The sequence below is a fragment of the Martes martes genome (genome assembly GCF_963455335.1).
Source record: "Martes martes genome assembly, contig: scaffold_147, whole genome shotgun sequence".
NCBI lineage: Eukaryota > Metazoa > Chordata > Mammalia > Carnivora > Mustelidae > Martes > Martes martes.
This window is the reverse complement of record NW_027666437.1, coordinates 113,261-129,193: the sequence shown is the minus strand read 5'-3', so window position 1 is coordinate 129,193 and position 15,933 is coordinate 113,261. Positions and strand designations below refer to the sequence as shown.

At 38.1% G+C, this 15,933-nt stretch overlaps 1 protein-coding gene across 1 annotated transcript in view; it reads left to right on the top strand.

The window, feature by feature from the left end:
- Positions 1–277: 277 nt before the first annotated feature.
- The window catches only part of NAF1 (nuclear assembly factor 1 ribonucleoprotein), a 42,856-nt gene continuing 27,200 nt past the window's right edge, over positions 278–15,933 (top strand). The window contains exons 1-2 of the mRNA XM_080831579.1: positions 278–783; positions 5,167–5,335. Of these exons, the coding sequence (XP_080687705.1) occupies positions 455–783; positions 5,167–5,335 (498 nt within the window). The 5' untranslated portion in view covers positions 278–454. The remainder of the gene's footprint in view (positions 784–5,166; positions 5,336–15,933) is intronic.

The window sequence follows — 15,933 nt, the reverse complement described above, 5'->3', positions numbered from 1 at the left end:
GTGTCTGTTGAAGATTTCCTGGCTCAAATTTCTTACGAAGAGACTCTCCCCGGTCCACAACCCCTCCTTCAAACCTCCGCTTCGAGTATAATTGGCCCACATCCAGCAATAGGAACGCCTAGCCACTTGAACCCACCACGCCAACCGCAGCTCTAAGAGATAATGAAATCGGCGGGTTTAGGGCCCCGCGAGACCTTGTTTCCAAAAGCCCTGCTCCCCGCTCCCAATGAGCGCAAGCGCGTTACGTCACGTAGTACGCTCCCCCGGAAGTGCCGCTGTGTAAGCGGCGGGGGCGTGTCTCCAGGCAGCTCAGCGTGCAGTTACCGGAGAAACGCGGGAAGTGGGGCCCAGGTGTGGTTACAACCCGCGCGGTTGTTCTATCTTTTCCCTAGCGAGCCGCGAGCCTGTCTGAGGGCCCTGAACGTGAGCCTGACTGGGTCTCTGGAGCGACGCCATGGAAGTAGTGGAGGCCGCCGCCGCTCAGCTGGAAACTCTTAAATTTAATGGCACCGGTTTGGGGGATGGCCAAGGTCAGGCGGTGCAGTCCCCGGGCTCTGTACCTGTCCCAGAGACACGGCCGTCACTGCAGTCGGATGAGGCGTCCCCGGACACCGGACAGGCCGCGGAGTCTCAGCCTGCGGAGGAGCAGCCGCGTGAAGTCGCGCCGCAGTCAAGGCCAGAACCTCCACCCGGAGGGAACTGCGTCACCGCCCCGGGCGCAGCGGAGCAGGGGGGGACCCCAGACTCTATCGAGACTTCGGACTCGGATTCAGACTCGGACAGGTCGGGTGCCTGGGGGTTCTGGAGCTATGCGGGGGAACCGGGGTCGGGGACTGAGAGGGTGCCCGCGTGGGCCTGGGAGAGAGGAGAGGTAGCTGAAGCTCGCTGCGCACGTGCTGACTAGTAACTTGGACCGCCCATTCCTCGCCTTTACTCTGCAAATCACGTTGCGAATCCGAGATTAATAATCAGATCCCTCTTCTTTCCTCAGTTTGGTAGTCTGAAAAGTCTTATGTATAGATCGCAAAAACAAAAACAGACCCTGAGGATATTGGATTATTTCGATAACCACTCAATTTGACGTGTCTTTTTGTGGTTTTAACTTTGAATTTTGTGTCAGATCCTTTTTTTTTTTTTAAAGGCAGGTTTAGAGTGTGGCCTTGTTTTTTGATCCAGATGAATTAAGGACCAGTTAAAGGATTTCATACGTTTCCATTTTGGCTCCTGATAATTTTTGTAGAATCCTTGCAGGGAGCATGTGTTCACGAAATTAGGGAAACATTGTTATTTCGCATTGCTGTATGATCTGGGTAAGTTTTATAGACAGCAGCCCCACGCCGTCAGTGTCTTTTGAATGTGAATCCTATGGAGAGAGAGGACTTAAGATCGTAGGATGTTACTAAATCACACTGAACGTTGTTTACAAGTATTTGAGAGTTTAACGTGGCATACTGAATAGATGAACAAAATATCCCTGCCCTAGATACTAGTGAGAAGGATGAAAAATAAAACTAAATACATCAGTGCATAGATTAGAGGTGGTGAAAATTACAATGAAGGAACGGACACGGCATGGAGAAAGTAATAGGAGAGCCCAGCCGTGTAAGACTGTGTAGCCTTGTTAAAGTTTTAATTCTAAGTGTTAGGGAAGCTACTGAATTTTAAGCAGAGAAATGGCATGCTCAGGCTAATATTCTAATAAGCTTTGTCCTGTAGAGAAGGAATTGGACTGGGTTCAAGAGTGAAAGCAGAGAAGCACGAGTGTAACAAGGCTTAGTGTGGAAAGAGTTGGAAAGATGTTGCATGAGTCCATCAGGTGACCATGGTCATCAGGGTTAAGTATTTTGAAGTCACCATACTAGATGGGGTAATGGGCTTGATAGGGAGGCATCAACTGGGTGGATGACAGTACTGTTTAAGGAAATGGGGAGTAACCTATCTGGGATGAGGGCTGCAGACTAACAGGAGTGTTTAATTTGGGCAGTTAATTTGAGATTTCTTTGACAGCTAATTGGAAATAATAGGATAATGAGTTTAAAGTTGAGAGGACAATTTTAGATTGGAGATATAAATTTGTACAGATTACAGATAGGATTTACTTTAACTTCTTACTATGTGCTTTTTCAAATTCGTTAAAAGTAGAGAGTAATATAATACACTTATAATGAGTAATAAAATAAGTGTACTCATCACCACATTTAAATGGTTTCCAGTATTTTTCTAATCTTGTTTTATCTAGTATTTCTAACATTTATTTTTTAAAGATTTTATTTATTTATTAATTTGACAGAGATAACAAGTAGAGAGGCAGGTGTGGGGGGAGGGGACGGGGCGGGGGGAGGGGGGGGGAGCAGACTCCCTGCTAAGCAGAAAGCCTGATGCAGGGCTTGATCCCAGGACCCTGAGATCATGACCTGAGCCAAAGGCAGAGGCTTAATCCACTGAGCCACCCAGGCGCCCCTGTAATATTTTTTTAACCTGAGATTTTTAGTGCAAATCTCAAACGTATGTCACCTTCTCTATATGTTCTTTACATTCTAACGGATAAGAAAGTACTTGTTATGTAACCACCATGTTATTATCAAACGTAGTAAAATTAACCCTAATTTCTTAATACCACCTAATAGTCAGCATTCACATTTCTCTGGCTGTCTTTTAACAGTTGGTTTGTTCGAATTGGCATTCAAACAAGATTCTCAAACAGTGCATTTGGATGTTATGTTGATGTAGTCTCTTTTAAGTGAAGGTCATATTTAAAACCAGGGAGGGGCGCCTGGTGGCTCAGTGGGTTAAGCCTCTGCCTTCGGCTCAGGTCATGATCTCAGGGTTCTGGGATCGAGCCTCACATCGGGCTCTCTGCTCAGCAGGGAGCCTGCTTCCTCCCCTCTCTCTGTCTGCCTCTCTGCCTACTTGTGATCTCTCTCTCTGTCAAATAAAAATAAATAAATAAATAAAACCAGGGAAACAGGAGAAGATACGTGAGGGTAGAATACCACGGTGGCATAGTGGATGCCAAAATAGGGAAGTTTTTTGGGAAAGGAAGGGGGAATCATGTCAGATGTTGTTGAAAAGTTAAGATGACAGAAAGATGTCCACTGGACTTGACAACATGGATATTGTTGGTGACCTTGTAAAAGAATGGTGGTGATGGAAGCCAGTTTGGGGTAAAGACTGAATGGGAAATAAAGGAGCAGAGATAGCATATGTTAACAACTCTGTCAAGAAACTTACAGGAGAGAAACGAGACCATTGCTGGAGGAATTCAGCAGAGGTACTGTAGAATTTGCCAATAGGAATGATACAGAAAAGAGGAAAAGATTCATAATATAGTAATAATAGTAAGGAGTCCGATTGTGAATGGGATGCCCATTTACCCCTGTAGTAGAAAAAGATCATACTTGCCAGAACTAGTGCCTTTGTTTCAAGCACTTCATAATCCATCTGAAAAGACATGTTTTCCACTGAATTATGGATAGTACAAGACAGGCTGTAGTAGGCAGTTTGAAAAAAATGCTCTGGGAGATACAGAAAGAAGTAAATCTACTTTTGGTGGATAGGGGATGACTTCAGAGGAGATAATATTTGAGTTGAGCTCATAAAGAGGAATGGAATTTTTCTGCCCTAGGGACATTCCAGTCAGAGGAAATAGCACAAGTAGTAGCATGAGATAGTGAAATTAAACGGAATTTGGGATGTTTTATATGCTTCTGTGCTAGATGTGGCAGAAGATGGGATTGTGAAAGTTACCAGGAACCTGATTGCAAAGGGCTCTGAGATAGCCTTTATCTTGTACACAGTATAGCTTTATGGAGAAATTTTTAAAGCTTTCCTCTGTGTTTAATGTTTTCTTAATAAAAAATGGAAAGAATGGTGCAAACATATAGCCATCACCTTGAGTTTATGTATGTTATTGAGTCATTTATAGATATTATGACACTTTCTCCCTAAATGTTTCAGCATGCATTCTCTAAGAGGACATTCTTTTACGTAATCATAGTTATCACACATAACAAAATTGATAATTCCTTCATATCTAATGTCCAGTCATGGATTTTTTTTTTTTTTTTAAACAAGTGTGTAAACTGATTAGGATGGAAGGTCATGAGAGGGTGAAGGAAGGTAACAGCAGTAGGAGGAAGGGTTGATTGTTGTGGGAAGAGACTACGAGTATTGACTTCTGTTATACAATTATTACTGAAAAATAGGTGAGAAATAAGGATTCCTCCCTAAATAGGGTCATAATAACAGTGGAAATGGGATTGAGAAATGGAATAGGAGTGATGTTTGCCATTTGAAGGTAGGATTTTATCATTGACTGAGACAGCATTGGCTCAAAATGATTTCAGGTTTTTTACCTATAGTGACAGGATTGAAGACTAAGCAATGAAATAAAATAGAGGCAGGACAGAAGCGGGTTCAGTAAGGAGAGTATTTTCTTTTTTTAAACTTGTTCCTAGAATGAGGTAAGTGTAGGTTATTCATACAGAGGTGACCAGTATGCATCTGGAGATTAGGGTGGAGCCTAATATCAAGGGTGGAGTTATCAGTATCAAGGCTGATGATTTAGGAGTTACCTATACATGGTTGATGATTGAAATGATTTGAGTGAATGATGTTATCCATGGGAAGAGGATAGAGAGAAGAGAAAATGAGGGTGGGACTTTTAAAAACAGCACATAAAATGGGCTAAGGGAGAAAGCCAACAAACAAAATTTAAACTAAGAGGAGGATTACTAGTAACAATTGCTGTGAAGCCAAGGGCTAAGGGAATTTTTAGAGTTGAGTGGACAACATGGTCGGTAACTTTCAGGAGTTTCCAGGTTGTATGAAGGTAGAACATTTTATTGGCAATTAAGTGATCTGGTTCATTGATGACTAATTAGAAAGGTGTCTTGGCAGACCTCTCTTTTGTCAGTGATTTGTCATGTGCTTAACTATATTAAGACAAACGTGTGATGTATGAGACTTAATAGGATTTGGGTTATAGCAGGGGTTTTGAAAATATCAATGGATTAAAGACTACTTTCCAAATATTATAGTCAACTTCGAAATGCTAGCTTTTGAATTATATCAGCAACAATAACTACATATAAATACTTCCTAGTTGAAAAATTATAATTTAATACCTCAGTAATAATGTTACTGTTTACTTTTTTTTCCCTACAGTGAAACAGATTCAGATAGTTCAAGCTCCTCCTCATCCTCATCATCTTCATCATCATCTTCCTCTTGTATATCACTTCCTCCACTGCTGTCAGATGGAGAAGACGATTTACAAACTGAGAAGGAAAATAAGAATTTTCCTCTTAAAACAAAAGATGAGTTACTCCTTAATGTAAGTACTTAGGATTTGAATATTATAAAATATATGTTATGATACTAATATTGATGTAATTTGGCCTGTATCTGGGTCTGTAAATTTGAAGATTTCTCAGCTTAGCCTCTTATTGGGCATACTTTTTCTATGCCTTGGTTTGTTTGTTTGTTTGTTTGTTTTTTTAATAAAAGAGAAGATTGATCTGGTTGCTAAGGTTTCTAAGGTTGCTTCTGACTGTAATATTTGATAATTGTTCTTGACGGACGTCAACTTTAGCTTGATATTTTTTGGTTTTTATCTTTACTACAAAGATTTCTTATGTAGATTTACAACCTTGGTTTTTTTGTTTGTTTGGAGTTTTTTTGGTCCACAAGTCAGAAAATTTTGCTCAGTAGTAATTGAAATCTTTTTAATTGATTGTGTTTAAGGGAAATAGGAAGTAAAATTAGATGGGTTGAGTTTCTTAGGACTCTTATTGACTTGAAGTTTTGGAAGCATTTTTGTTGCAGATGGAGAAAACTCTTTCATTATAGAATAGTATTTATTGGCACTTGATAGGGTTGGTTTGTAAAGTTTATCTTAAAGTTTATCTTACATGGTAATTTCCTCCTCTTACTCTGGAAGAATGATGGTAGTTTGGTTGAAACCTCATGATCCAAGAGAAACGTCTCCTCAGGATTTCAGAATATAGGCTGTATTGCCACATGTTTATTCTCCCTACACCCACATGTACTTTAGTTAGTACTAATGCATTTTAAAAATTTAATGATCACTAATTACATTTATTATGTAATGTTTAAATCAATGAAACAGTTTAATGCAAGGTTTGAAAACATTTTAAAAATCTTGAGCAAATTGGGCACCTTTTCGTGTCTGGATTCTACCAATATTATTTCTTCTTCTTGTAATGAGAATTTTCCTGTCTCACTCACACTTTATGTATAGAAAACCCCGCTTTATGTATTGAAAACCCTTTGAAATTTACGCAGCTTCATCAGTGGTTCTTGTTTTCATACTACAGACATTGCTGTCCCTTACTAGTCTTTTTATACAAAGACTTTCCCAACTTTTGAATTATTGGGAGACATCTTTGGTCTTTCTTTTATATCTTGGTCACCTTTCTACTTATGTTTTCTCAGACTATAAAAATCAACAAATACAGGACCACAGTACTTTTTTTTTTTCCCATTTAAAATGTCCAAGATGTATGATGGTTTATCAGAATTCTTTTTTTAAATTAATTTTTAAATTTTTTTATAAACATATAATGTATTTTTATCCCAGGGGTACAGGTCTGTGAATCGCCAGGTTTACACATTTCATAGCACTCACCATAGCACATACCCTCCCCAATGTCCATAACCCCACCACCCTCTCCCGACCCCCCTCCCCAGCAACCATCAGCCTGTTTTGTGAGATTGAGTCTTTTATGGTTTGTCTCCCTCCTGATCCCATCTTCTTTCATTTTTTTCTTTTCCTACCCCCCAAGTCCCCATGTTGCATCTCCACTTCCCCATATCAGGAAGATCATATGATAGTGTCTTTCTCTGATTGACTTATTTCGCTAAGCATAATACCCTCTAGTTCATCCACGTCGTCGCAAATGGCAAGATTTCATTTTTTTAATGGCTGCATAGTATTCCATTGTGTATATATACCACATCTTCTTTATCCATTCATCTGTTGATGGACATTTAGGTTCTTTCCATAGTTTGGCTATTGTGGACATTGCTGCTATAAACATTCTGGTGCACGTGCTCCTTTGGAGCACCACGTTTGTATCTTTAGGATATATACCCAGTAATGCAATCGCTGGGTCATAGCGTAGCTCTATTTTCAGCTTTTTGAAGAACCTCCACTCTGTTTTCCAGAGAGGACCACAGTACTTTTTATATGTATCATTTTCTTATTTATCTTACTTGACCTGGAATTCTTACCTTTGAATTTCTTGAAATTTAATGCAAAATCTTAGTCTATATGTTTAAGTATTTTTCTTGGTAGAGTTGATCATATTTTCCTTAGAAAACTAAAAGGGTCATTGTTCACGCAGAGGCCAGGAACCACATTCTGGAGGGCTGAGTTTATATCTGATCTTTGTAGTTCCCATAGTGTCCAGTAGAATGCTTGACAGATAATAGGTTGTCAGTCAGTAGTGATACATGATCATAGAAGGAGTGAGAGAACAACAGGCATCTTACATTCCTTTATTCTTAAACTGTTATAGCACACTGGCCATATACTAGGTGCTGTAAACAAGACCCTCAAGTTTCTACTCTCGTAGTGTCCTGTGCAGAGAGGCAGACGGTAAATAAATTAAAGACATAAAATTTTGGAAGTGCTTTTGAATTGTGAGAGTGTATCTTGGGCTTATATCAGAAAATTACATTTTTGCTGGAAAGGTATGTTAGCTTTTGAAACTTGAACAGTGGGCCAATCTGTTCTTTTTTGTGCCAGTTCCCAGGGATCTTTGGGAAGGATGGAAGAAGCAATTATAGTCTCTGTTTTTCAACTTTGGATTCTTTTTTTTTTTAAAAAAGATTTTATTTATTTATTTCATATATAGAGAGAGATCACAAGTAGGCAGAGAGGCAGGCAGAGAGAGGGGGGGAAGCAGGCTCCCTGCCGAGCAGAGAGCCCAATGCGGGGCTCGATCCCAGGACCCTGAGACCATGATCTGAGCCGAAGGCAGAGGCTTAACCCACTGAGCCACCCAGGTGCCCCGATTCTTGAGTAGCTGTTCACTTTATTTTATATTTACATAATTAGGAAGTCAGTTACTAGAAGTTCCTAGTCCTTTAGACCACTGCTACTAGAGTTAGGTAGAGGAATGAGTTTCCTGGATTGCCATAAATCTTTGATTTGGGGCTGTAAAAGAGTATGTTAGGACTCCTTCAGGATTTAAGGGAAGAGAATAACTTGGCCCTGAAGACCAGGATGATAAGGCTACATGTATTCAGTATCTTTAGGACTCTGCTGCTTTCTTGCTTAGTAGGTTTTTCTCCATGGGGCTGGCAGTTTGGCCATTGATATTCCTGTATGAAAGTCACAGGGAGGATTTGTGCTGGTTTACATGGGGCCTGGTACACAGGCCTGAATACATCATTGAGGCTAGTGGAATGTGTCTTTGGATTGCTTGGGCATGAGTCACATAGTCAACTTTTGTTTGTGTAGGAGAGTATGTAGGAAAGTGAGTACTTTAGAGAAAGCACATGGGCAAGTGTGAGGGCGGGAACATGTAAAAGCCAGTTGACAGAAAGGGAGTGTGAATGTGTGTGTATTTTGAGGAGCATGAGGGTTGGGTGGGTGATACCAGCCCCATGTAAACCACAAGGAATGGCTTCTCTGTCACAGGAAAGGAAGTCTTCTGTCCATTTCAGAAAGGGATGCTGTTTAGTCAGTAATAATAGTAATCCTGTGTAGAGTGTAAAAGGGAAATACTTGGGAGGGGTTATCACATGTGTCTTATGTTGGACTTCTGTGGTTGTGAGCAATGAAGACTCTCCACTTACCTCAAGAGAAAGAGGATGCATTGTGAACTTACTTGGATAAGAAACCATGGGGAATTAGGGTAGCTAGTGAGGACAGTCAGGCTGTTTCTTTTATATGCCTCTTGGATAGGGTCATGGTTTTCTGAGTCTCATTTTATTCTTTCTTTACTCGCTGACTTCTTCTGTTTAACTGTAGATTAATCTTTTAAATTCTAGCTTGCGTGTAGATTGCTGTGACCCTGGCTCTAAATAGAGTGTCTTCTACTTTGATCTTCCCCTTAAGCCAGCCAGTTAGTGCTATATTTCTTTGCTGACTTTTGGGACAATCCTTTTACTTAGTAGATTAGGTTTTTTGTGTGTTTGTTTTTTGTTTTTGTTTTGTTTGTCTGCTATTTGAAAATGACAATCCACTTTTCTTGGGAACTGTCTCCTCTTGTTAAAATCAGCTCTAGCCAGTGTCAAATGTACCATTTTGTTTAGGTCATACTGGTCTATCCTCCTAGCAGGGATTGTGCTTGGAGCTGTTTGATCTATATATTCTATTTAATTTTCTAATGAAATGCTGAGAAAAATTAGTGAAACATTGTGTCTGTGTTGTCTTTGCAAAAAGGTATGCATAAATTAAAATGGGCCAAGCAGTTCTATCAATTTCAGAGTTTGTGCTGGTTCTTTAGAGATGTCTGGAACATAGGCATGTCCAGTTTAACCCAGTTTTATGTCCCAGCTCTTTATAAAGTGTCTTATATCCTGGGCTGTTTCCTGTTGCTGTTCAGGCGTGCTGAGCTTGATTTTTACCTCCAGTTAGTCTGTTTGTCAAGCAAGAATATCCCCGCCGCCCCGGATCTAGCTTTTTAATCTTTCACATTGTTGGAAAGTTAGATTCTGGTCATCTAACTACTAACTACTGCAGATCTTTAACGGTAAGTATATGGGTGCCACAGTGAAGTAATCTCAAGATTGTTCTTTTAGAATTAAACCTTAGAGAGTTGCAGTGGTCCCCTTGGATGACAAGATATGTTATATCTTGATTTAGAAAAAGGGGTGAGGAGAAGAGGGGAAAAAAAGGTAATGGTTTGCTATAGAGGCATTGAAAAGGAGATTAGTCTTAGTTGGCTCTTTTATAATGTCACAGTTATGTAATACATGCTGTTAAATTTAACCAAGTGGAATTATTCTTTTGATCATAAACTCCTCTTTAATGCTGAGAAGATTTATATATAACCTACACAGTAAATGTAAAGTAGCATACGTATTACAGCTTTGAAACTACATTAAACCACATAGGGTTTATTCAATGTTTCAGTGAATTGGAAAATCAGGTCCTTTTTGAGAAATTTTCTCAGCAGTTTATGCCCTAAACTGTTTATTGAAATAAATCAGATGTAATTAAAAATCTAGAATCATAAAAACGTTAATGGGACTGTGACATTTCAGAACCTTAATCAGAAATGAATTTTATGAATTAATGCCTATTATTTTCTATTCTGAAAATCTGAAATGTATTTTGTAACATTTAAAAGTTATGGCTACAGTGCTTATGGGGATAAAAAATGGGTAATACTGCAGTAGGCATGTTAATGTGTATTTATACACATAATATAGCATGACTAAGAAAAAATAATAAGGCTTGTAGGCAGTTCTTGGTACCTTCATAACTTGGAGACTTCCTATATTATATTATAAAAGAAATGCATTTTGTAATTATAATTAGGTTGAGTACACTATATTTTCTTCCTAATTTTGGCAATGCAGACCCATATCATAAAACATCTAACTTGAGGATGTGGAAATACCTGGGCCACCTGAAGTGGTCAGAAGTTACAGCGTATTCTTTCATACTTTTTTATCTCCCACTGTCCATGAAATTACAACGATCATGGTCTTCACTTAATAATTGTTGACTAAATATGTTGTTTCCAAGGCTTAGTACAAGTTTTGTCCTAAGTGCAGGCCTCTTTCAACTTCAGCATTTTATGACTCTAACTCTATTTGAAATTACTACATCGTATCATAGAATAATGATGATGCTTTTTAACATTCTTTTCAAAATATCATATTTAAGACATTATGGCTTATGTACTTGAGATTTTTTTTTTTTTAAAGATTTATTTATTTATTTGACAGACAGAGATCACAAGTAGGCAGAGAGGCAGGCAGAGAGAGAGAGGAGGAAGCAGGCTCCCTGCTGAGCAGAAAGTCCGATGTGGGGCTCTATCCCAGGACCCTGGGATCATGACTTGAGCCGAACGAAGGCAGAGGCTTTAACCCACTGAGCCACCCAGGCGCCCCACTTGAGATATTTTTAAATTAATAGTTGGTGATCTTTAAAAGTAGTGCTCAGATTTTTTAAAAAATTAGAATTTTGTGCTTCGTTAAACAAAATTATTTTAGTAAAGCTTATAACAGAAATGATCCCTTAAACTTCAGATAGTGTTTTATTTTTATTTCTTTCTTTATTTTTTAAAAAAATTTTATTTATTTATTTATTTGATGGAGATCACAAGTAGCAGAGAGGCAGGCAGAGAAAGAGAGGAGGAAGCAGGCTCCCTGCTGAGCAGAGAGCCTGGTGCAGGACTCGATCCCAGGATCCTGGGATCATGATCTGAGCTGAAGGCAGAGGCTTAGCCAGCCAGGTGCCCTAGTGTTTTATTTAGTAAAGTAAGCATGTATGTTCTGTGTGTGTGTGTGTGTGTGTGTGTGTGTGCATGCATATACCATACATATATTACACATAAGCATTCCATTTATTAGATTCCTCTATTCCTCAGTAGATTTTAATAAGTTCTGTTTGCTTTAGAGGTTAAAGACAAATGTGTGTGTTAAAAGGAAATCTGGCTAGAGAGTGAGCATACACACTTTTGCTAATAGCAAAGTAACACCAGAAAGTTAGTGATTGAATGCTAGATGAATGGTACTGGACATAAAAAGTTGTGGGATTGAGTGGAAGAAGAGAGAATTTGCAGTGCAAGGGTCAAGGAAGTTATCCTAGATTGCAAGATGGATAGGATAGGTATGGAAAGGTGACAAGTGAAGAGAATATGAACTTTCCCACTGATTAGCTATAGTCTGCTGCGTGACAGTTGTATTCATATTGTTGGTTACATAGTAGGGGCTCAGGGAGGGTTTCTTTGTTCATACATCATCCATACACCTGATGTTGTCACTTCTAAAATTTGGAACTAATAATTGTTAACATTTTACAGTTACTTGGCAGTGCTTTTATCTTTGTGATAAAGTCACTGTCTTGGATTTGATGAAATATGGACTCCTCAGTTAACATAAAAGATAATGCTTAGTATTATATCATTGGTTTTTTCTTATTGAGATGGATTATAATTTTTCTGTGAGTAACCTTTTAAAGATAATCTTGTAAACTTTGTTTCTGACAGTAGCTTTAGAGAAAAACAGGGTAAGAACATAGTATTTATTAAAAAAGAAAAAATATAAAGACACTGCAAAGAAGTATTCGTTTTTATTTTTTAGGTGAAAGTATTTAATGGGCTAGTCTCAATCTTAAGTTTAGTGTCATACACCTTAGTTTAATTAATAAGGGCAATTAATGTGTATTGAGGTCCATGGAACATTATAAAAGTACTTTTGGATTGTTAAGTTGATGAAGTAGACTAAATGTTATATGTGGTCTTAGTTACCACACAGTGTACAGATATAATCCATTCTTTTTTCCAATATGTTTTACCAGCTATAGGGGAAAAAAAAAAAAGTTTCCAATCATGGCTCTCAATACTCCAGGGATTGGATCCTTCTTTCCAACCATATCTGAAAAGTGAAGGCTCTCCTAATAGGATCAGGTAATTGGCTGCCACATGAATGTCCTCTATTCTTGGGTAATGTAAGGAAAGTGGTCAGATAATTTTATTCCACTTTCTTCACTTTTAAAAAATTTCCCCAGTCTAGCACCAGAAAGTGTTAGTTGCCATTTGTAATGTTTGATTCCTTTCCCATTACCTCCTGCTGCCCTTTTTGTAGATTTTTTTTTTTTTAAATATTTGTTTATTTGACAGACAGAGATCACAAGCAGGCAGAGAGGCAGGCAGAGAAAGAGAGAGGAGGAACCAGGCTCCCTGCCGAGCAAAGAGCCTGATGTGGGGCTTGATCCCAGGACCCTGGGATCATGACCTAAGCCGAAGGCAGAGGCCCAACCCACTGAGCTACCCAGGCGCCTACCCCTTTTCATAGTTTTGTGAGTGAAAACCCAAATCAAAGTTCTTTACATAATTTTGCCTTACTGATTTTTTTTCTTGCCCAATAATAAGTCGTCAAAGAGCTAGGAAATGCAAGGTCATTGTAATGTACAAATGTCATCTTTTCAGAGGGCCTTTTTGACCCATTAGCTCCTTCCATTTTTGCAGTGGAAGTCTTAGGCATCCATTTTTTAACTAGTGTGTCTACAGTTTAATTTCTTAATAGGGAAGATTTTTAATATATGGTACTCATGTGAATGTTTTGCCTAACTGAACAACCTTGTAGGCCATACAGATGTTCAGGAATCAGAATATAATATTCTTGTAATACAATAATTGGTCTTTCATGGATATCTCAGAAGTATAGGTAGGACTATGCATTTCTTTAATGCCATAGTTAGGGGTATCTGTTACCCAGAATTATCGTAATTGTGTTTGAGGCTGGTACATACTTTTCTATCTTAATGTGCTATCTTTTTCATTACACGCAGTTAAACATTTTTAAAATTGTATTAGACATTTGTTTGAAATATTCAGAACTTTTGCTCAGTTTTCTCCCTGTTTAGAGATAATAAAACTGATTTCCAGAAAGAAAGTGATTTGCCCAAGGTAGTATTTGAGTAGGGGCGAGCAGATTGCAGTCTGCTGTATTTTTAGTACTTGTGTAGACATGTGTACATAGCAGCATTAGAATTTGAATTTGATCATTTGAACTTCCTTGATTATTTGGTTTCTGAATAATGTAGTGTATTTTGTCATGGTGATAGTTCATTATATCATAATGTAAGATTTCTTAAATTGCATGTTTGGACCATATTGTCTTTTAATAGAGCCTTTGACTTAGAACTGTAGGTTGTAGAAAATATGTGATTTAATTTCTTTAGTATGGTGAATTTTAGTAATTTATTGCCAAATGGTATTATGTATCTGGGGATTTTTATTTCCATGTGGTCTTTTCTTTTGCTAATGAAGAGAATTAAGTATTTTTCTTCCTTTCCTTGCCTATTCTGTGTTATTACATATAACATTTGTTTTGAATCAGTAAGCATATAGTATTAACTTTATTTAAATGATAGCATGGATATTTATCTCTAGTTGTGTATACTCCACACCCAAGGTAGGTTTTAGTTTCTTTTTAATTTGGGGGAAGTAACAGTGGTAAAAATAGAGATTTATCACAAATCTTCATTTCCCAGGTTAAGTTTTCAGGTTATCATTAAGATTTCATAGGACTATGGTGTATGATGTTATAATGTGGCCTTAAAATTGTATTTGTATTAATGGCTGAAAATAGAGTGGTGCTTTTGATACCGGGGGTATGTTTTGTAATGGAGGGCTTTTTGGATATATGAGAATATAAAGCAGTGCTGTTCTGTAGAGTTTCCTGCAATGGTGGAAATGTTCTATATCCACACTGTGTTAATACTGTAGCAGTTGAGCATTTGAAAAGTGGCTAATCTAACCAAACACTGCCCTTTAAATTTTACTTAGTTTTAGTTAATGAAATTTAAGTGATCAAATGTAGTTAGTGTCTGGTGTTGGATAAGCAGAATAAAAGGGGCCTTTCTTACCCACCATCCATCTTTCCATGAGGGTTGTGGGGTAATCCAGGCTCATACTTTAATCTTCCTTACCTGCAGTAAATAGCCTTCTTGTCTTTTATTTTCAGGACAGTTGGGATTTTGCTTATATGATAGAGAAGGTCTTTCTATCCCAGGTTTCCTTCATCACCTCTACCTTCAGTTTTTTAGTTTGTCAGAGTGCCTTTTACTTCTAATTCTTTATATCCTATGTGTCCCGTCAAGAGTGGTAATGTCCTTCAATATGTTTTCTGGGTATTCATTTTTTCCTTATTGGAGTTTGTATGTTTTTCCTCTTTGCTGTGATCCTTTCCTTACTCATGGAAAAGTAAAGTGTTAGATTTTTATTTCTTGAAAGAGAGTATGCGACTGAGCAGATTTATTCATTACCTTACTGGGAACAGCTGTCAAACAGCTGCCATGTTATCAGGGAGCCTGGTGTTAATCTAATAATTGTAATAATGTTCGCTGCTGCAAACCTGAGGTATCTGTGCATTAGTCCTGGGCAATGAAGCTTCCTTAGAAGCCTGCCTTTTTAACTTAAATTCCTTGAGGATTCTCTTTAATTCTGGGAATTCTGTTTTCATTATCTGATTTTATTCCAATTGAAAAAGACTGTGATTGCTTCTGAGAATTTTGTTTAACTCAGACTAATAAGTCATTTCTTTTAATAAACATATGTTAAACAACTACTATGTGCTAGTCATTGTTGTGGGTGCTGTGCTAATGAGCAAGTCTGACCAAGTCCTGCTTATTGTTGAATTTATTGTCTAGTTAGGGAAATGGACTTTAGGCAAGAAAACACATGGGATGTTAGACAGTGATGTGTTTACAAAAAAGAAAGTTAGCAGGATAATTTAATAAAGAGTAACTAGGCTTGGTGGAGGTGTAATACTTCAGATTTCACAGTTAGGGAAGAGAAAGTAACCTTGACATCCAAATACTAACACAAGATCATATACTGACATGGTGGTCCAAGGAACTTTTCCTTTTAAACCTTCTAAAGTTCTGCCTTTTCAAGCCTGACAAAAATCTTTATGGAAAGCATGCTTGCTTAAATGGGACAAATATATCTCTTCTTGATCCAGCCCCCAAAATGTCTGCCATTTTCAAAGCAAATACACTGCTTGACATAACTGCACTTTCAGAGGTAAATTCCATAATAGGCTTTTGATCTGGAATTGTACTAGGCTGATTTCATTTATTTCTTATAAGTTTTATGTACAGTATTTAGTTCTTTGTGTACCTTTTATATCCTGCAGAGTATTTGGGATGGAGATTTCATGCACACCACTCTTACGGGGTAGGTCTTTTACTATCAAGAGGCCGTTTAATGCCTTCATTGG